General features: G+C 36.8%; 1 protein-coding gene across 15 annotated transcripts in view; it reads left to right on the top strand.

The window, feature by feature from the left end:
* Positions 1-1,363: 1,363 nt before the first annotated feature.
* The window catches only part of LOC132130846 (calpastatin-like), a 31,227-nt gene continuing 10,481 nt past the window's right edge, over positions 1,364-22,109 (top strand). For 6 of the 15 annotated variants that reach the window (XM_059542682.1, XM_059542680.1, XM_059542681.1 and 3 more), the window contains exons 1-8: positions 1,364-1,498; positions 3,486-3,539; positions 18,813-18,875; positions 20,245-20,382; positions 20,806-20,925; positions 21,300-21,404; positions 21,810-21,854; positions 21,949-22,044. In XM_059542682.1, coding sequence (XP_059398665.1) covers positions 1,451-1,498; positions 3,486-3,539; positions 18,813-18,875; positions 20,245-20,382; positions 20,806-20,925; positions 21,300-21,404; positions 21,810-21,854; positions 21,949-22,044 — 669 coding nt within the window. In that variant the 5' untranslated portion in view covers positions 1,364-1,450. Of the gene's footprint in view, positions 1,499-2,509; positions 2,837-3,485; positions 3,540-7,151; positions 7,304-14,241; positions 14,394-18,812; positions 18,876-20,244; positions 20,383-20,805; positions 20,926-21,299; positions 21,405-21,809; positions 21,855-21,948; positions 22,045-22,109 lie in introns of those variants that run through there. The other 9 variants (XM_059542678.1, XM_059542684.1, XM_059542679.1 and 6 more) reach the window with 9 other exon arrangements.

Raw genomic sequence — 22,109 nt, 5'->3', positions numbered from 1 at the left:
TATTAATATTTATTATTTTGGTTTTTGACAAATGTAATGAATACTAACAGTAAATGGTCATAGTATCTGTTTTATTACGTCAATTTGCAATGTAGGAAACGAACTGAGAAATATGGAAATCGCGCCACCTGCTGGAATTTCATGACAATGTGTTTTTTATGTGGCTTCAATTACCAGCACAGAATGTGCTTAATTATAGATAACTATAGATGTTTCTCTAACCATATTCTCAGACAATTAAACAGCTATTTTATAAACGTTCAGCTGGAGCAAACTGATCTAATGGTAATTTTTTTAGTTATTTGTTTAGTTATTATTACAATTACCGGTATGTTAAAGCTGTTGTAACAACTTTGAAAAAAAAAAAAACGGTTTTACAGTAATAACAGTTATTGCAGCAAGTATTCTGTTGGACAACATGGTCACCATAATGGGGTATTGCAACCAATAATAATAATAATAATAATAATAACAAAAGTATAATAAAAATAGATGGTAATATTGAATAAAACTTCACTATACAGTTTACTGGCAAAAAGTACAGTATATATTGGGCATAAGCCTACAGGCAAAGAAGATTAAAATGTAGTATGGATAAATCATCTTGTCACAGGAGGTGAACTGAGGGGAAATAATTTTAAGTTAAGAACAAGAGAAAAACTGTGTATACCTGTGTGACTCACCAGCAGCAGCTTTCTCTGAGCTCAGAGCCAGATCTGGGCAAAAAATCTCCAACTTGAGCTCAAGAATGCTGGCAGATCTTTCAAAGAGCATTTCCTGTAATAACTGTTGCTTCTGGTGAAAAACACAAAGCTAGTTTCCTGCAGGAGGGGATAATATCTGGGTTTCTCTTTTTTCTTTAGTATGTGTGTCTGAGGAAAACAATGACCAGTAAGAGACAAACAAGAGCAGTCCAATTTCTGTCATTTCTCACCCTAATGTCAATCCAATCTCAATTCAGCTAGTTATTACATAAGACAGAGAAAACGTTAGCATCCTTTTTGAGACTAGAAAGCCTTAGTTCCCATTAATTTTAAAACGATGCTTGTTTTTTTCCACAGATGAAAATGAGTAATATGACTGTGTGATGAACTTTCCCTTTGAGACAGGTAGAAGAGAAAGGAAGCGTTTGAGGGGGTGTGGCACTGCAGAAAATACATATGCAATCCATTATAAATAATAATAATAATAATAAAATCTAGATGCGTTAAGTCCAAGAAAGTCAAAGGTAAGTTCCAAGATTCAGATGCTGTCTGAATAAAGAGCATGCATGTACACACAAAAGCCACACAAACAAAACACTAAATCAAATTCATACTGACTGTAAGTTGCACAAAACCTCCACACAGACTGATTTTTCTCAGTTCGCGGGAGGAGCATATACTGTCACAAGCCCAACTCCGGTCAAAGCAAAGTTGTGTTTTAAAGTCCGTGAACTTGTTCCTCAGACATGCCACACAGAAAGAGATGTCACGGTCGTAAGAAAAACAACAAGGAGGTAGGCTATGTTTTTCACATGCAATGTAGTAGCTATTCTGTATAGCCTAACATTGTAAATGACATATGGATTGGTAATTCTGAAATGATTCCTGTTCTTCAGGTCTGTACCGTTTTTATGGTTTTCAGTTCGAGCGTTTATTCACCAACAAGTGAACTTTGAGTACTTGAGAACTTTTTTCGCACTATTCTATAAACATTCTTACTAAATCCACATTACGAAACACACAGCAATCAGCGCAAAACGATTCACGAGCGAATGACTCTTATGAACAGGTTCTTTTTAGTGAATCAAAGCATACAGCGCAGTCCTTGTCCTTTCTCACCAGTGAATCAAAACACAGCCCACAGCGGCATCAGTGACCGCTCGGCCGGTTTCAGAATGAATGACTCTTATGAACAGGTTCTATCTAGTGAATCTAAACATAATATGAATCGTTCGAAACTTACTGACATACGAACATACGAAGCACGATTTGACCTGGGGGTGGGGTGGGGAAAATTAAAGATATCGTGACAACAAATTAAAAACTCCTTTCCACGATATATTAATTCGTAATTAAGTGTGTGAGGGATTCTTAATTCGTGGCTACGAATTTTTTCGCATGTCATTTATTTTAATTTATTCGCAAATGATTTAACATGGCAGACACAAAATGAACCAGTAGCGGTTCAGTTCGCTGTCTTAAAACCTGGAAGGATTTTTATTATACACCCCCCCCCCCCCTCGTTTTGTTCTACTGGAATTTTTCTATGGATTTTTAGAACACAATTTAAGGCAAAATGAGGTATGTCGTTAGCTACTTGAAAATACTTTCACGTTTGTAACGTTACTACAACGTAAGTACGCATGGTCAAATACCCTATTTTGACACTGCTTTGAAAATGTTAAGACGTGCCACTAAAAATAAAACTTCCTTGCAATTAAAGTACTTGCATAGAGAAACACTAACACCCCGTAACCACAGTGTTGGGCAATCACTACAAAGGAATGCTCGCGCTGTTAGACAGACAAGGACTCGCTCTGCATGTTTTTATTATGCGCAATGCAAATGAAGCAGCAACTTTCACATTGCGGTGTAATGCAAAAGATTTCACCACGTATGGGAACCAAGATAAACCGCCCTAATCATTTATTTGCAGCAAGTATCGATAGTGCTCTGGGACCCACGTTCGCTCGCGGGAGTGGCTTTATGAAAACCCACACAGCAGCACATCACCTCACTTAAATGAAAGAAGCTGGCGAACAGAACTCGAGGAATAGCCTACTTTAGCAAACTTCTAAATTTCAACCGACTCGTCCTCCGCCATGGCGTACGCTGCGTATTGGTCGAGCATCGTAAGTAGATGATCAGTTCATGATCTGAACTGCACAGAAAACTATTCACTTCTAATATAAAACAAGTCGTAGTGATAGGGAGGGTCCTTTAAAGTGTTGACAAATGTAAATACTTCAGGATTAGGCCGATCTTTGTACTTGTACACGCATGATCAGTTATTAAAAAACAATAGGTTAATATTAGAAGTTGGGCGTAGTCGGATTTAGTGTAGAGAAATCAGGTTTTAATGCGTTTGCATGGATTGTAAAGTTTGCCATTGTTGATACTGGAGTCGATTTCCAATTGTAAAATCAAAAAGTAGTTCAAATAATTTAAAGAGATATGGTTTATGCGCTATGAAAAGTGCTGCGTAACATCAAAGTGTCATCCCAAAATAATTATTTAATTTAGGTTATATTCGAAATTATTAGAGTCGAAAATTCAAAGAGAAATGACTGAAAATAATATTAAGTTAAATAATAACAAAAAAGTAATTTCTCAAGATTGGTAACGTTGATGCTTTTTACTCAGACTTGAAGTGCTATATTCCTCAGGTGGACAGTTTAGCCATCATTTTGGGCATAGTAACATGTTGAACCCTTAGGTAAATGTAAATTTTGACAGGGTGCCAAGTCACTTTTCTTTGTTTCTGCCTTTATTTCTTTGTAGAAAGGTGACAATTCATTACAAAAAGACCATGTTCCTCAGACCTCAAGGTTCCAGGTAAGATAGAATTGACAGTTTCTTTTGAAATTTTAATTTGATACAGAATTCAAATACGCTACATACGCTACACACTACACTGGGGGGGGGGGGGGGGGGGTATTTATAGGCATTAGATCATGCAAATCAACAAAATCAGGTTCATTTCTATAGTAATAATTTTTTATCTCCATCTGTAAGATAGATATTTCTTGAAATTGTGCTTTGTGAATGTGATGTCTATGACATAAAAAAACTCAGTTAGTGACTGGAAAGTAAATGGAAATTCATTCAAATTGCTGCAAATTGCTAATACAACATGCTTAAAGCCTACGTTTTAGAAACTTCCATAACTCATTCATAAAGAATATATAGTTCAGGCTTTTCCTTCTCATGAAGCATTGACATCCTCTTGTGGACCATGAAAGTCTTTACAAGTCACAGCCCTGCGATTTAGCTGAATTATTTTCCCCATCAGTCTAGTGTCACCGAAATTAACTGTAATTTTTCAAAGCCATGAATGTTTTATCACCCAGCTCTGCCATGTTTGCACATCCAGCCCATAAAATGAAATGTAAACAGTTTTCCATCAACTTCAGAGAACTGGATCTGGAGAGACAATACAGGGAAAGCATATATTGCTTTTGTATAGATAGGAATGCACTTGTTTGCTAGAAGGTCCCTGCGGTGGCTGCAGTTTTTCAGTGTCCCATGATGTTATCAGCGACTTTTTATAGTGTATATATATATATATATATATATATATATATATATATATATATAATCTCCACTTCATCAGGTGCTCTAGTTACAGTGAAAAACACCGGGCACTGGCCTGACAATGCCTATGCATAATGTTAGCTAGTATATTATGAATATAGAGAACTTTTAGGAGGATACATTAAGAAAGCTTGAAAATGTATCGCTGACACAGCTGGTTTGACTTGCTCTGTGAGCTTGAAGACAAAACACATCAGGTGTGTCAGCAATTATGCATGCCAGATAATCAAATGCATATACATGTCTGTGCTTCAGAGATTTGTTTTAACAGCTTAAATTAGTAGTATTCTGCCTTCAGGTGTTAATGTGAGTTCATGTTCACATAACATGAGTTTAAGTGATTCTGATAGTTACAGGAAGATATATGGGTGTGTCGAACAGTTTGTTTCACAAAATCGTGCTTGTGTGTGTGAGTGCACAAACACAGGATGTTCCTCTGCAAGGGGTCGAGCTTTACTTTTTACTTTATCTATGGAATTACTCAAGAGTGGAGATCATGAATTGTAGTTTTCTCATATTGGTCTTCTACCATTTTATGTGTACAGTACACAGCTCTTTGAATATTTGGGGATTTTTTAAATTTATTTTGAAATTAGTCTCTTAACAATACTATAGTGAAATATTATTACATTTTATAATAACTGTTTTCTATTTGAATACATTTTTAAAGTCATTACTCCAGTCATAAGTGTCACATGATTCTTCAAAAATCATTCTAATGTGCTGATTTGGTGCTCAAGTTTTCTTATTATTAACACTGTTCAAAATGGTTGTGCTGCATAATATTATTGTAATTCATTCAGGATTCTGGAAAATGAAGCTGTGCAATTCATGAATGAATTGATGCTGTTGATTAAGTCATCATATTTCGAAATGAAGCCCCCATGAATGCAAGTCAACATTTCCAGTCAGGTGGTGACTTCAAGAGTTGAGAGGTTAAATATCTCATAAAATTAAGTCTAACACTTGTAAATATACTACTTTGCAAAAGAAGATATTTCATAGTCATGAAATTATTCTCAGATCATATAATATAAAAATAGATAATAAAATAGAAGATTCGAATTATTATAATTATTATAAACATGCAAAATTAGCCTTTTATGCCAGCCTAATCCCAATCAATGTTGTAAACAATGTTAAAGGGGTGATATGATGTTGCTACATTATTTTGTGTATTTGGTGTAATGCAATGTGTTTATGCGGCTTAGGGTTAAAAAAAAAACATTATTTTCCACATACCATACATTATTGTTCCTCCTCTATTCCCCGCCTTTCTGAAACACGTAGATTTTTACAAAGCTCATTGGTCTGAAAAGGGAGGTGTACGCTGATTGGCCAACTATCAAGTGCATAGTGATTTGCCGAATGCCTCAAGCTTATGATTTAAATATGCATATTATATTATTCCCACACAGTGACATAGACATGTTGGGAGTGTGTTAGAATGAGCCGTTTTAGGAGGGCTTGGATGAGTCTTAACTTTTATAAAGAATATCTCTTTGGGTCTGAGACTTCAGATCTTACCAATGCACGACAAAGCTCGCGACACTCCAAATAGAAAGGAAAACTTGAAATCGCATCATATGACCCCTTTAGCTGTCAAGTTGGGAACTGAAAAAAATAAAGACCCTGTCCGATCTTATAAATGCTACAAGAATAATTTCTTGTCGTGTAATTACTTTCAGGCAATGAATTTTCTCCAGAAACTGATTTCACGTGGTCTAAAAAACAATGCAATGCTTGTTGACACCTAGATTGGCTGTCTTTAGTTGTCTAACATGCCTAACTGCATGTTCACATCTGATGAGATGTCAGTTGAAAATTGTGGATGTTCACACCCAAGCATGTCTCACTCAACAGGCTTACTTTGTTCTCGGCATTTGGGGTGGAAACAGTGCACCATGTTTCGTAAGTGCGAGTCCCTTGATTTCAACTCTGCACATTTAAAATATTCTTAGGTTGACTAATAAATGAGAAACTCTTGCTAGATGCTCACTGTGAAGATATCATGCTTCCTTGACTAGGAGTGTGTTTACAGATTTCTTTGGCTTCAATGCTTTAAATGGATAATTCTCCCAAAAATAAATTTCTGCCATCATTTACTTTCCTCCCATGCCCTTTCAAACCTGTTTGGCTTTCACCTGTGCAACACAAAAGAAGATATTTTGAAGAATGTTGGTAACTAAGCACTTCCCCAATTCCTGATGGCTTCCATTGTATTGAAAAAAAAATATATATTTACTTTCCATATATATATATATATATATATATATATATATATATATATATGGAAGTTAATGGGAACCAAAATAGTTTGGTTACCAACATATTTTCCAGTTCTCATACTGAGCCAATATATTGTTCACAGAAGAAGGTAAGTCATACAGGTTTGAAAGGACATGAGATGACATGAAATTATACTCTCCCAGAATTCTATCTTTTGGGCAATTGTGTCTTTAACAGGTTAATAAAGCACAGGAAGTTCACTTTTTTTCTTTCATAGTCCTTGCAACTATGAATTATAAGTTACAGCACCTCTGTTTCTATTCTGTTTGTATTTTGTTTTGTTGGTTCAAGAATTTAAGTGACTGCACAGCTTTCAAATGCACCATAAAAATAACCGTTAACATTTACCTTTGGATCATACAATGTGAACGTTCACATATGCCCTTGCTATCCCTTCTTTTTAAAATTGTTAGACGTCTCAGTCAGGTGGGTATTAATTCCACATGCTACCCTATTTAGCCATTCCTCCTTCCTTCCCTCCTTTTGATTCTACCTCCAGTGTGTTCCATAGCCCCACCCCTTTGGCCTTAACCACTCCTCCGGCCCCTCCCCCTGATCCCTGTGCCTGGAAAAGGCTGTAGCTCAGAGAGTAGACACAGCAGAGTCACAGGGACGGTGTAACACACTCAGCACAAGTAAACATGGGCCAGATCTTCAGCGGGATCCGTAACACGCAGGACCAACCGGCCCTGCAGGACGCCGCTGTAGAGCAACAGGTCTTGCTTACTGGATATAATTGTATTGAGATCTCAGAGTACTGTGCATGGAAGGGTTTGTTTAATATTGTGCAAGTGTGTTTGAGGTGCAGTGACTGACTTGACTGTGAAGATTTTAAATGTGAGCAAGAGTTTTAATTCAGTGTGCTGGTCAGGAGGTCTTGGCTTTGGTCCCACATTGACTGTCCGAGGGAGGAGGAGGTCTGGAATGTGTGAGGAATGCTGGGAAATGTTTTACAAAAAGTGGAACTATAGGGACTTTTCAGTCTCTGTCAGAGGTGGGTAGTAACGAGATACATTTACTTCGTTACATTTACTTGAGTAATTTTTTGGGGTAACGAATACTTTTCGGAGTATATTTAAAGATGGACACTTTATACTCTTACTTGAGTAAATTTTGGGGGAAAAATCTGTACTTTTACTTCGTTACTGTGGGCGACGCTCCTCTCGTTACTTTATCTTAATGCAATAAATGTTAATGCTTCGGTTTATTCCAAACGCGCCGTCTACTTTTCTCTGGGCAATGAGCGATGCCCATTCGCGAATGATTCATTCTTTTGAGTCAATTCTGTTCAAAGGCTTGATCAAACCAATTGGCAAACGAGTGAATTGGTTCATGAATCAGTTTGAATGAGTCGTTCAGTTCCCTGCCGCACGCGCTGAGTTGTAACGTTTAAGAACAGAAAGAGCGTTGAAAACGTGGCTGGAACTGCACTGAATTGAAATCTGCAAAGGTTATTATTTGCTAGCGATGGAGATCCTTATTAGATGAACACCGCGTGTGCTGTCTACTGTTTAACAGGTAATAACTTGGGCTACATTCGATTACAGTACACGATACCACTGTGACATTAGTTTGTTGTACGTGTGTGGCTTATAACAGAGGGTAGTCAAGTTGAATGCAGCTTCCAAAAGACAAAAAATAGCCGATTAAGATTTTATTAATTTTAATACAATCACACTGGTGCAAGTACGTTCAGCGAGTCATATTATCAGCTGCTAAATTCAGATCTGTGATTGCTTGCTGGCGCTTAGCCAGAGATAGATGCGTTTATACAGCGCTGCGCATTATAACAAATCACACATGATTCTTTTGAGCTTGTTAAAGCATTGGCCAATCAGAGGCGTTCAGATGAGTCATCGCTAAAATGCCGGTGCTTCCTTCACTCGCTCGCGGACTGAATACCTCTTTCTGGCGAATTCTCTCGCAGGAACAACAAAGTGCAGATGTGTGTACGAATCTTTAATTAAGATATTGATTTCACAGTGTTAACAGTTTCAGTGATTTTAATGGGAGTTTCTGAGAGTGATTGAAATCTAGACTGTCAGTGAAAATGATCTTTAATAATGTAAATGTTATTTGCTCTCTTTCTGAACAATGAAAGATTAGTAGCAATATTTATATCACATTAACTTTCAATGTTAAATTCACATTTAATATAAAGTCAGTCGTATTAAAAATATGTTATGGCATGACACCTATATCTGTTACTTAAGTAAACAGACAGGGTTTTATAATAAATTACATAAATTGGAGTAAAGGCTGATGAAATATATACATTTATACACGCACACATACATTACATACATTTTATCTATATATCTAAATAAAAATAGGCTCAGTATATATGACCCAAAGTAACTAGTAACTAACTACTTGAGTAGATTTTTTATCCGATACTCTTTTACTCTTACTCAAGTAACTATTCAAGACTAGTACTTTTACTTTTACTTGAGTAAATATTTCTAGAAGTACTTTTACTTTTACTTGAGTACAGTTTTTGGGTACTCTACCCACCTCTGGTCTCTGTTATCTGTTACTGGCAATATTATGTCAAATCCAGGTGTTGCACTGTGCAGTAGTTGTTTGTTGATAGCGTTTCAGGGTGTGTTTCTTAAAAGTGCGCTGTGATTCATTAGACTATAAATGATTATACACTCTTAAAAATAAAAAAATCTTTATTGGCATCTGTGGTTCCATGAAGAACCTTTAACATCCATGGGAATTTTCCATTCAACAAGAGGTTGTTTCTAAAAGGATAGGTGAAAGGTAGCTGTGTCATTTTGAGCATGAGCAGAGCTCTCTGTGTGGCTGATGTTGTCCAAGTGCTGCTCATTCCCACAGCGCAACATGCCAGTCTGATTCAGCATCAGCTACCGACGTTAATGCCCCGAAGGAAGATACTTGCTCACTTTCACTGGGGAGAATGTGTATTGTAAATTTCTGTGCAGATGTTTTAACATTTAACAAAAAAATCCTAGTGAGACATTAAGTTATTTAATCATGCGTTTTTGACTACTCAGAAGTTTACTTATTTTAATCTGTCATAATATTTGCTGTCATATTGACATAATGCTATGGTTAAATGTAATCTTTAGAAAATCTAAATTTACTTGTAGCATGTTGAATTCTTAATTGTAATTATATTGATTTATAATTTTTAATGTTTTGTCGGACAAAATAGTTCTTTATTTTGTTCATTCTTTATTAAGAGTTCTTAATTCTAAAACATTAATTATGTTGTCAAGTGAGCTGAGTGTATTGATCTACAGTGGTTTGTGCACTCAGTTAGTGATGCATTATTGATCTGAACAGACAGAGCAACATGTGTTCCAACAGCACAATAGCACACACAACTATTTCTATTTCTGTATATTTGAGTCTGCAGGTGTGTATATTTGCAGGTTTAGCAGCTAATATTGGGTATTTAGAGCATGGGATGGTATTTTTGAACCCCAGTTTGTCCCAGAGATGGGCTGTTAGATTTCTCAGCTGTTGAATTAGTACAGAACACTGTGTGAATGCAAGAGCCTCATCATGAATTCAAACCTGTCTTGTAGAGGTTAAACATCTGGCATGGTAGAAAGCCAATGAGTCCATATAGGAGATCCCCACATGTTATGAACATAATCAGAGACTGAATCAAAAACATTATTGTGTTCATTGCCTAATCATTGTGCAAGCATGATGTGATACATCATGAGTTGTACAAGAGGTCTATTTTTTTTAACCATTCACCAAAGCTCTGTTCCAAATCCTATTGAGTTAACCTCCCGATTATGTTATGGCATCATAATTGTGTTAGATGTCATTATGCTGACAATGTTGGATAAATTCTAAGGCATTGGCACATGTACTGTAATTTGTGGAGAATTAGCAAGTTCATCACGATGATTGATTGAAAGAAATCAAATAAAAATAGTTATCTATTTATCTAATCTAATTATGTATTTTTTGTATATGCAGCATGCTAATGTCAACTCAGTCTCTGTGAAGGTATTTGTGTAGCACAGTGCTTCCTAAGTAGCAGGCAGTAGACAAAAAGGCATCTCACTAGATTTTGGAACAGAACCTGTTTTTGAACTTGTTTATGCGTTACGCTTGAATAAGTGACAAACAGTAAACTGAATTCAGATGCCTGACTCTTGGACAGAAACTCAATCAGCAAACCAAATGGAGAGCAAACTACTAAATATAGTAAACGTTCTATATGTTAGTGTTCTCCTAAAATATTGCAAAATTAACTATAAAAATGTACATTATTTAAAATGTACAGTCTTTCTTATTGATAAATATTGATCTTGATATAAAGTACAGAATATTGGGCTTTTTTTTTGGCTAAAAAGGGACCATTTGATATGGTCCCACCCAAACTGTTTCAAACACATTATCACAAGACAGAAAACTGTCTGTGATATATTTTATAATTAGCGCTAAAAGCTCTGACTTACAGCACCTCAGTTATCATGGAAATCATATTTTTTATTGCCATTGAGATGTGAATGCTAACGGATAGCTTTCTCCAGCTATGTTGGAACTCAAGGACCGCTCAAACAAACAGAGTAGTGTTTTAAACAGAGCGACCTCCGAGTTCTGTAGAGCGTTTACAGAGCCTTGTTTGTTTTCCAGTTTTTCTATTCTGATTGTCAGTTCTGAGACTGCAGAACTTGAATTGCACATACATAGACTCTCTGGCCTTCTGAGATTCATTCCTACAGTAGGTTTAATCACTTTCACCTCTCGAACTCGTTGTCTGGGTGGGACTCTGATGACAGACTCATTTACTAACAGATATGGGTTGCTATGCAACTCTCCTGTTTAGTCACTCACTGTTACTTGTCATGCTGAGGCCTGCTTCATGTTCACAATTCACACACCTCTCCATGATCTCAAAAACACTTTCCCAAATAATTCCTATTTATTTTAGCGATGCATCAAATCATAGAATTAAAATGGGCTGAATTTGTGTTGCCTTTAAACAGATGGACAGTGAAGAAATCTGGTTCTTTTAGTTGTTCTATCAGGACAGGATACTTAACTCGAGCACTGTTGCGTTGGGTCAATTGTTCTTTCCTGTTTCCCTTATTTGGTTTCGGTCAAAGGTCCCCTGCCTCAGAAGTGGCTTTGTGGAATGCAACTGCATTCCAGGATTCGCATGACAACAAATACAGAATTTGGTTTTATGTTGGAGTTTGGTGTGTTTTGTGATAAGCACATTGTAAACCTCAAAATCTCCGCCCAGCTGCACCAACTGTGTATGATTTTGTTGTCACCGATGTATGATCTTTGTCACTTGGACGAAAGCTAAATGTGAGATAGTACACGCATTTAAGCTGTGCAATATGTTCTACCATATTACCGTAAAAATATACAGAAAAACCATAGTAATAAAATTTTTGGGCATGATGGTCGTTATATATGTAAATACTGATGACACAGCTATTGTGCTCCTGGGGATGCAATTTCAAGGCCGTCCTTTGTTCTCAACTCCTGCCTCCAATTTCCTGTCTTGCTCTACTTCCCTTGCATCTTATGTTTTTACTTTGAGTTATATAATATAATATAATATAATACGATTTAATAGACTTTATTATTGACACCCTTTGGAACAATTACTGAAATCAATCGCTTCCTGTAACCATCAGTAAGTTTCTTACAGCTCTCTACTGGAATTTTGGACCACTCTTCTTTTGCCAACTTCCCAAGGTCTTCGAGATTTGAAGGGTTTCTCCTCCCAGCTGCTGTTTGGAGATCTCTCCACAGGTGCTCTGTGGGATGTAGATCTGGACTCATTTCTGGCCACTTCAGAACCCTCCAGTGCTTTGTCTTAAATCATTTTGGGTTCTTTTCGAAATATGTTATGGCTCATTGTCCTGCTGTAAGACCAGTGACCTCTGACGGAGACCCAGCTTTCTGAAACTGAGCCCTACATTGCACCCCAGAATTATTTAGTAGTCTTCAGATTTCATAATGCCATGCACACATTTAAGACATCCAGTGCCTGAGGCTGCAAAACAACCCCAAAATATCACTGAACCTCCACCATGACTGACTGCAGAGACAGTGTTCTTTTCTTTGTCCTCATTTCATTTTCTGAAGATGAAATGATGTTTTTAGTAGAATGATGTTTTTTTACCAAAAAGCTCTATTTTAGTCTCATCTGTACACAGGAAATTTCGGCAAACTCCAATCAGCCTTTTTTATGTTTGTATGTCAGCAGAGGGTCTTTCTGGGTCTCCTAGTCCTACTATAGTGTCCCTTTTCATTCAGATCCTTTGTTGCAGTCTTTCATCGTTTCATGTATTGATGTTTTGACATCGACTTGTAGCTTTGAGAATGTTTTTCTACAATTTTTGTTCTCAAATCCTCACAGTTCTTTACTCTTCTTTCTTTTCTCCTTGCTCAGTGTGGCACACATAGACTCTCAACACAAAGGTTGTCAACTTTCCCCATTTGACCTGTTTGCAAGTGTGATTTCTATGTTGCCAGCACCTGTGAATTACTACAGGTGACTTGAAATACAAAATAAAGCATCACATGCTTGAAATACAATTATTTCTGAAGATTCTGAAAAGGGGTCAATCATTCTGTCCAGTCCTTTTACCGTTTAATTCTGTGTAATAGAATGTCTCAGATTTGGCTTTTTGTGTTTTTCCAATACAAAAAAAAAAGAGAGAATACAAGAGTATTTGTAATTAAAACAGTTTTCTGGTGAGAAGTAGTGCATTATCTGACAGAAATGCAGGGGTGCCAATATTTTTGTCCATCACTGCACACACACTTTTTGTTTCATTTTATTGTAACCATTATCAAACTATTACACATCAGCTTATTTTTGTCATCTGGGAGGGTTAAAGGTTTTTTTTTTTTTTTTTTTTTTTTTTTTGTGTTCTCATTGCACCAGAGGGCACTGTTCTATCATAAAAATGGGCTTGGTTTTGCCATGTTTGGGGTTTGTATTCAAAATGGCATCCTTTCAGAACAAACAAAACAGTTAAGCTTTTTGTTTTATCAGTAGGAGTGTATATGAAGACTACGTAACTACACCATCTTCCTCTTACATAAGCACTGGCACCAATTCTGCAGCAAGTCCAAGCTTCCGTTTAAAGCAGGGCCTATGACTCACCCAGTTGTTTTTCATCCTGTCTTTTTACCTTATGTGCATAAACTCATTTTCTCTCTCTTTCTCTCTGTCCCTCTTTCTCTCTGTTCTTTTTCCATGCTCTGGGTGTGGTGGACTGACGCGCATGTGATGCTGTTTCTATCTCTCTCTGGGCTGATGGTAGGTTTTCAGTTCAGATTCCTGAGCAGTGAGTTTACTAGACACACCCAGTCTGACAGGCAAGAACTGGGAGGTTTGCACTGTCTGCACTGCAAATTTTTCTTCACCAGCCTCTACAGAAACGTGCACAACTTCTTATCAGTCCAGACCAGCCCAGACCTCCTCAAACCACTGCAGTCGGCCTATCTTTGAAACCCATAACCACCACCCCAACTCCAACTTTCTTATAGTAGTATGGAAACAGACTTGTGTTCATTTTTCCTGGCTCGCTTTGCAAATGGGTGGAGCCTCTCCCCTCTTCACTAGTCAGAACACTTCTCTGCTTGGAGGGAGGGGCATCAGCTGACAACGTGGTGGAGTGGGAGGAGTTGAAGGCTTCTGGCTTCACTGTTGGGCGTGTTTCTGTTAGTGTATGCTTTTGTGCATAAGGGATATATTTTGTTTATTTCAGCCTGAAGGATTTTGAAGTGACTGTCTTTTAGATTGGATTACAGGGGAAAGTAAACAGAACAGTTTTGTTACAGATGGTACGTATCTGCAGCTTTTGCATTTCTGTCTGTGGTTTCCTGCCGCTGTACCTGATAGCTGAAGATTGTGCCAACTGCACTGCAGTCTGTGGAAACGATTACAGTGCTTTTGGCACGAACGAAACTGTGCTTGCTTCATTGTTGTTTGAGAGACTGAAAAGGCCTCTGTATATTCTTACTGATTTGTCTGACCAGACTTCATCTAATCAGGAAATTGTTAAAAAAGCTGTTTACTAAGTTTACTGTTTTTTTGTTGACTGCATTGGTTTTAGCTTTAGAAGGTTTTAAGTTTATGATTTCTGATTTCTGATTTTCTGACATGCAATTCTGCATGTCAGAACGATAGCTGTCTGTCACTATACTGTATGCTCACATTTTAGAGATTTTTGTGAAATCAGTGTGCCATTTTCATATTTTGTAACCTTCCATTTTGACTTACGCTCATGGCAAGAGGTAATAGGCCTGCTTATTATCTGGAAGTATCATGGCTGGAGAATGAATTCATTTTGTAATGCAACAAGCACTCTAGATCTTGAATAATTGCATAGTTTATACTAGTGCCATCATGAATCTGTATCCTCCCTTTTACATACTGTACATCAACTTTAAATGTATTAAAATATATATCCATTGCTGTGGGCTCACAAGAGTGCAGTTACAGCATCTACAAAACTATCTGCATTGGATTTTCCTCAGTATATCATTCACAATTACATTTAGCCTACACTTTGCTGCTGGCCATTTAGTACTGTATATACTTAAAGATTGTTTGCAAGTAGCAACTTGAAGTCATTTTTCACATCCAGGATGTTCCCTCTTAATAATGTGATGGAATTTGTAATGTACAAGCCAACATTTAAGTCATTATCAGTCAGAATTCATCATATTTGCATAAATCATTTCTGTAGTCCCAGAATTGATTGCAGACACTTAACTAGTTGGTCTGAAATACAATCTGCCCTGTGTCATGCTAATCTATTCGCTAATGAACCTCTCATTATGCTAGTAAAACCTTCTCATCCTTAAACCTCAGTGCTAACTGCTAACATCATATCGTCGTTTCATCCTAGTTGTCATAATACACAAATGTTGTCGTCATGGTTACTTAATAGCTGGTCTTAAACAAACATTTGAATGTGAAACTTAAGATGTCACATGAATTAACTTTCCGTAACCACAGAGGGTACTTTTGAGGTAGTCTGGCTGGAGACGTGCATAAGTCATGATTTTTTTTAAAAGAATAGAATCAAACAAGGAGGTTACTGCTGACAGATTTCTCCTGTTTAATAGTGCTTTGGATGGAGTTTGAGCTATTGGGCTGCAAGAATCAATGCTAACATAGCTTACTTCTGTTTATAAATCACCAGTTGTTATGTTAAAAGGGTGTGTCTACAGAATTATTGTGCGACTCCACCAAACTTGCTGCTTCAGGATAGTTGAATTAGAAGAGGGCAGTGGGACTGAGGCTAAAACAGGTTGGAGAAGACCTGTGTGGTTTGTACCCAACCCGTGTTGCTATTTCCATTGTCACACATTGTGGTTTCTGGGAGGAGTTGTCAGACTTGCTAAATGTGCACAGACATTGTTGTGTGAGGGTTCAGTTAGTGATAGTTAGATTGTCCATCAGGAATTTTGACCATTGTTATATTGAGATAAGATGTGAGCTTGTCATTTAGGCTGGTCTGACTCATGTGGGCATATTTTTGGGTGTTGACACATTGGCTGTGTCAGTGATAACAGCAAAAGCCATCCTAGACTATTTTAATCATAACCTTTAAAAGAAAAATGATTTCAACTGCTTATTATTTAGAGGATCCTCTGTTGTGGTTGCATTGAGATCTGTAAAAATGTTTTGAATGCAGTTAGCATCAAATTAATTTCAGTGCTTCTATACATATCGCCCTTTTATATTGTAGCTAGCCTGTCTTTACCCACAAATTTACCCATAATGCTTTTTTTGTGTGTGTGTGTGTGTGTGTGTTTTGCTGAGCATGCATAGTGTTTACCTGACAAAAAAAGCATGTAGGTGGTTTCTTACATGCAACGTTTAGCTCTACACCTATGCACATTCAATCCATGTACTCTCAGTAGCTTTATTATGGGCTTCCATCTTTTTCTGTTGTATTGTTGTTAAATGGGTTGGGTTATTATGGTATCAGCCAAGTATTTCCAAAAGATATAAATAAAATACTTTCAAGAGTTTTTTCTAATGTTGTCCATATGCTCAGAGCCAGCACCTTTATTATCGTTGGTGCTCATGTATCTTTATTTAGTGGCTCAGAGAAAGAACACTGAGTGTTGATGTATGCAAAAGGCCCTTGCATAGATTATTTGGGAGCAAAGTGTCTTTGATGGTCAAAGATCAGTACAATGGCAAGGATTTGAGCATCAAAACGTCCTGAATTACTATTCTGTGAGCCCTTACTTATTTAAAGATGTTTTAGAAGTTGTGGCCTAGTGGACTGGTTAGCACATACTGTATATGACCCTGGACCACGAAACCAGTCTTAAGTGTCAATATTTCAAACTTTTGATTTATACATCTTCTGAAAGCTGAGTTGGTTTATTAGGATCGGACAATATTTGGCCGAGATTCAACTATTTGAAAATCTGGAATCTGAGGGTGCAAAAAAAATCAAAATACTGAGAAAATCATTGTTCATATGAATTCTTAGCAATGCATATTACTAATCAAAAATGAAGTTTTGATATATTAACGGTAGGAAATGTACAAAATATTTTCATCTTTACCTAATATCCTAAAGATTTTTGGCATAAAAGAAAAATCTATATTTTTGACCCATACAATTTTTGGCTATTGTTAAAAATATACCCCAGTGACTTCACATATGCTCTGATGTGTGATCTTGAGAGATCTGGTTATTTCTCATCACATATCATCATTTCCTGTTTTTCTCGGCTGTCAGTATCTAAAAAAATGTACAACAATAACAACAATGATTATTCTAATAATTCTAATAATATTGATAATTCTAGTAATTATTGTAGTAATGTTAGTACTACATTATATACTAATGATAGTAATATTTAAAATTATTATAATATTAAGTATAATTATTATCTATTTTTGTTTATTGTTTAATGATTGTCCATAAATCTGAAAAACATCAAGACTGTATAATGCTTGATGTTTGTTATTATTATAATTTATTATATTCATAACATGAATTAAATTTATTGGGAATAAATAATAAAAAAATATTGTTATTGTCATCATATTTTGTTATCAGTGTTATGTATTTCTTTCTTTCTTAATGATAAAACCTAATAAAGAAAGTAAAATAAGGACAATGTAGTCTTTAAAAAGAAGAAGTGATCTCTTATGTTTTTAATATTCTTTTAAGTTCCTCTGACCTGCCATGACAACCATGTAACATGATTTCTATGTCATGTAGGACAATGTGACACAATCAAAAGATATAGTGGATGTTTAATGTAGAGTTGCATGGAATTCAATTTTGGACCAATGAGATTTCACAGCGGGTGCAAATACTCTATAAATAGAATTAGATCGAGAAAATGTCCTGTGGCTAATCATTTGATTGGCCAACAACTTCAGGTTTTAAAGGGAGAGCTTTTATCACACGAATAACATTGAGTATTTAACTGTGTCATTAGCTCTGGTTCTTTGTATTACATCATCAACAATCCACCCTCATACAGTACATAACCTAAAACCTGCTGAGCTTGTTAGAACACTTCATGGAACATTGAAACAGTAAATCTATATGTTGGGTGCTCCTTGAGGCTGTGTTCACAGACATTCTGGGTAGAAAAAAATAGAGCAAATGTAAAGGCCAATAGAAAGACGAGCCATGAGCTGTCACAATTTCATGATTAAGCAGCTGTTTATAATGCACAGCTGGGTTGAAAAGTATGGTGACTGCCATGATTATGGTGGTTTGGTGGTTTAAGGTCTTGTATAGTTATTCAAAAGCCCATTAAAATGCAGTTTGTGAACCGGTAGAGCTACTGAACAATTTAATCCTTACAGTAAGTCATATAGGATTGTTATTGCTTCAGTTTTCAGTGAAATATTGATATGTATCTATTGATGTGTCTGATTAGAAATCCACTTTGCATTTTTGCTCTCATTTAAAATCATTCACAAATATGCAATATGTATGTAAAATACATATGTAATATGTAATTCATGGGTTTCTCCTCTCTCTGATTCAGCATGACCTCATGTTTCACACTAAACTCATGATTTGCATATGATTTTGTCTGTTTTTAATGTAGCGAGATGGTTGGAGGAAAGTAATGGGTTCCATAGAGCAGCACTAATGCATTTTTTTTATTTATTGTTAGCAGCAATAATGCTTTTTCATAATAATGTAAATGCATTATGTTTTCCCAAACACTCAACCCTTCTCTTTCTGTCTTTCTTTTTTGCAGTCTCAGCAGGTCACACACACACCAGCATCTCAGGTCTCCACAGCGAATCCTGCAAAATATGAGGTAAAACCCGTCATTGTTTTCAGTCGTTATCTCATTCACTTTATTTCTTCACACTATCTCATTTATTTGTCTTATGGAAAGACTCATATTCCACAAAATGGTTATTGTCCACTACAAATTTATGGACCCATCACGTCTCGACTGAATGTTGTTAGCTGTCTGCTTTTTCCTGTATTCAGATATTCAGGTGTCTGTTCTGTGAGGGATGCAACTGTGTTTTTAAGAGGTGTTGTGTCGTAGCTGAACGGAGAACTGGGAAAAGTCTTCTGTCCATTCACATAAAGGGTTTAAAGGTGTTCCTTTAAGATGGTGGAAAGCAACTTTGTTGCCTGTCCTCAAGTCAGACTCACAGCTGTGATAATGTGTTTATTCTTAATAATACGATTAAATACAATATAAATTACAATGTCTGCATTTATTATGAATTAGCTTGAATTGATAGTATAGATAGACTACTGGGAGAAAATACAGTTTTCTGAACAGAAAATCTGTTTTCTTACAAAAAAAAAACCTGGGAATTTTGGATATGCTCAGGAACTTTCATCTGCAAAAAAATGTGTCAATAAGAAATAAGTTGATACACACACACACACACACACACACACACATATATATAAATATTTAGTTAGTAAATTAGTTTATGCTTAATTTTTTTTATTTTCCAGTAGTCATGGAACATCATGGAAAACCATAGGTTTAAAGTTGTGGGAACCCTGAAGATATAACAGTTGAAAAAGACAAAAACAAGCTTTTTGTGAAAAAAAAAAAAGAAACGGAAGAAAAACTTTTTTTTTTTACTGATTTGCCACAATACTAGGGTGTTGTGGGTTGTTGTTGATTGATTTATCAAGCAGCACCAAAAAAAAAAAAAAAGACAAAGAAGTCTTTCTGCTTTCCTGTTGCATTTATATGGACTCTTAGAAGACCTTGTTGGTTGCTTTTTGAGACTTTTTGGTAGTTAACAGAAATGCTCTTTTCATTTTTCTTCGTGGTTATCTGTTGCCTTTGGACAGAGCATGTTGGGATATTTGGTTGTGGCAGGACATTGTGTCGCGTCTGCCTTATGACTCACTTTCCTCAAATCTAGTTACAGCTGTTTGCTTTTGATTTGCTTGCTTGTAACTGCTGTTTGTGTGATTGTTAATTGTCCCAAAACTCCTTGGTTAAAAAGTTTCTATATCCAATAAAAACAAATGACGTTCTTGTTCCTATACAAATAAAGATCTGCCCGGGGAAAGTGTTTTGTAAGACTATAGTTAATGCCATTCTGGCACAACTGAGCTCTGGTGCTGAGAATCTTATGGCATTTCTCTCAACAAGAAACACTTTAAACATGATAAATGATTGCCATTTCACATCTGCATCATAGAAAGGGCCTACACAACCGTCTACTGCAGTGACTGTCAAACCCGGCACCACGCCTGCAACCCCAGCAGCTCCTTCAGGAGCATCAGGAGGTGGAGGCTTCACCACCACTCAGAAAGGACCTTCTCAAGTCACGCCACAGGTAGACCGTCTGCTGGATTTAATGGGACTACAGGCTTATCACACCTTCCTCACGCTGGGTTTCATCAAGGCCACACTGCACTTTTTCTTAAACGCTGTCTTTGCCTTTCTTTCCTAACTTGATTTCTTGGTGAACACTAACAAAACACTTTTGGGCTGTTTCCTTTTCCACAACTTCTGTAGGACCATTTGTTGCACAAACTTCTCTGTCTAATGGAGATGTTGCTTTTGGTATTTGTTCTTTTGGGTCTTAACACTCAACACATTCAGGACTTTTTGGGTTTAAAGTCTCTCCTCTGCCATTTTTGAAACTAAACCCCATCTGCAAACCATCTTAGTTTGGTGTGTCCATCACATCTTCATATTTAAAGTGCATCTTGATTAGCCGCTGTATTCCGCTCTTACTCCTGCATACTGATTCCAGGCTACAGTCTCTAAACCCGCACCTGCACCTTCTGCTAAAGACCCAGCTGTTAGCTCTGGGACTGGACCTGCTGGAACGACAGGAGTGAAGGCCACAGACCCTCTGAAAGACAAGGCCCAGGTACACCAGTGCACAGCATTCATTGGCATTTGGCTTCTCTTGTCCAACTTCCTCTGCAAACAAGACTTTCATGGACATGCCGCTTTTGTGATATCATCTTCCACTTGCCAGTTATTGCTGCTTTTACTTCAATCATTCTCTTTTGATGGATAGTCCCACCTCAGCAATGTCTCATTCTGGGATCACCCCTCTCATGGCGTTTATCTTTCAAACATTTGTTTGGAGCTGCATCATTGCACTCCTGAAAAGATTAAAATTTATCTTATCTTTCTACTCTTTCGCTTTCTGGGTTAGCTTTGGCTGCTCATTTGCTCAGTATTGTTTTTTAAACTTGGTGTTAATTCTCGAATATGTGGTGCGTGTGCTCCTGATAGAGCACAACCGTTCCTTCATCCAAACCGGGCCCTGCTAAGGTGGATCCGGCTGTTGGGAAGCCCTCAGCCCCGGCCATTGTGCAAAAACAGACAAGTGCTCAAAAGGTACTTTAATGGAATGACAGAGGATCATCAGGAGTGCAATAAAATTACATCTGCATTGTTATTTTACCCTCCTATTCTCATGCTAAAAGTGCAAATACGAGACATTCATGCTTGAAAAGAAGCACCTAGTGTATCTTATTACTTTAAGTATCCAAATATTTTCCCCCATGTAGTCACTCAGTTAATACAAGCTAATAAATCATCATATTAAGACATAATTATGCTATACAAACTACAAAGTAAGGAAAAAGTCTTATGTTTGTGGGTAATTTCATGTAAACTACCCTCAAACTTCCATAATATTAAGATCATTTAAAAATGACCAAGTAGGGTAGTGCAGTCCAGGTATGTCAGGATGGGGTATAAAAAAAAAAGTATAAAAAAATAATTTGCTTTGTGCTGCAGGTGCAAGTGGAAGTGGGTCCTCCAGGAGCTAAAGTCAGTACGGAGGTAAGTTTACATGCTGACTTTATCTTTGTGTGATCATCAGATACTCTGTACGTTAAAAACATCCCACTGAGTTTATTTTTATGCCTGTGTGTAGGATGTAGATCCGTTTGATGCCCTGTCTGGCACATTACCATCATCACAACCTGTGGCTCCTAAAGTCCCAGCATTCACTGGACCAGAAGTCAAAGAGGTACTGCATGAGTGTAGATATTAGAGTGATGTGTAAAACTTAAGCTGTAATAGCATGTGTTTGTG

The sequence above is a fragment of the Carassius carassius genome, chromosome 47 (assembly GCF_963082965.1).
Source record: "Carassius carassius chromosome 47, fCarCar2.1, whole genome shotgun sequence".
Lineage (NCBI taxonomy): Eukaryota > Metazoa > Chordata > Actinopteri > Cypriniformes > Cyprinidae > Carassius > Carassius carassius.
This window is presented reverse-complemented; position numbering and strand designations above follow the sequence as displayed.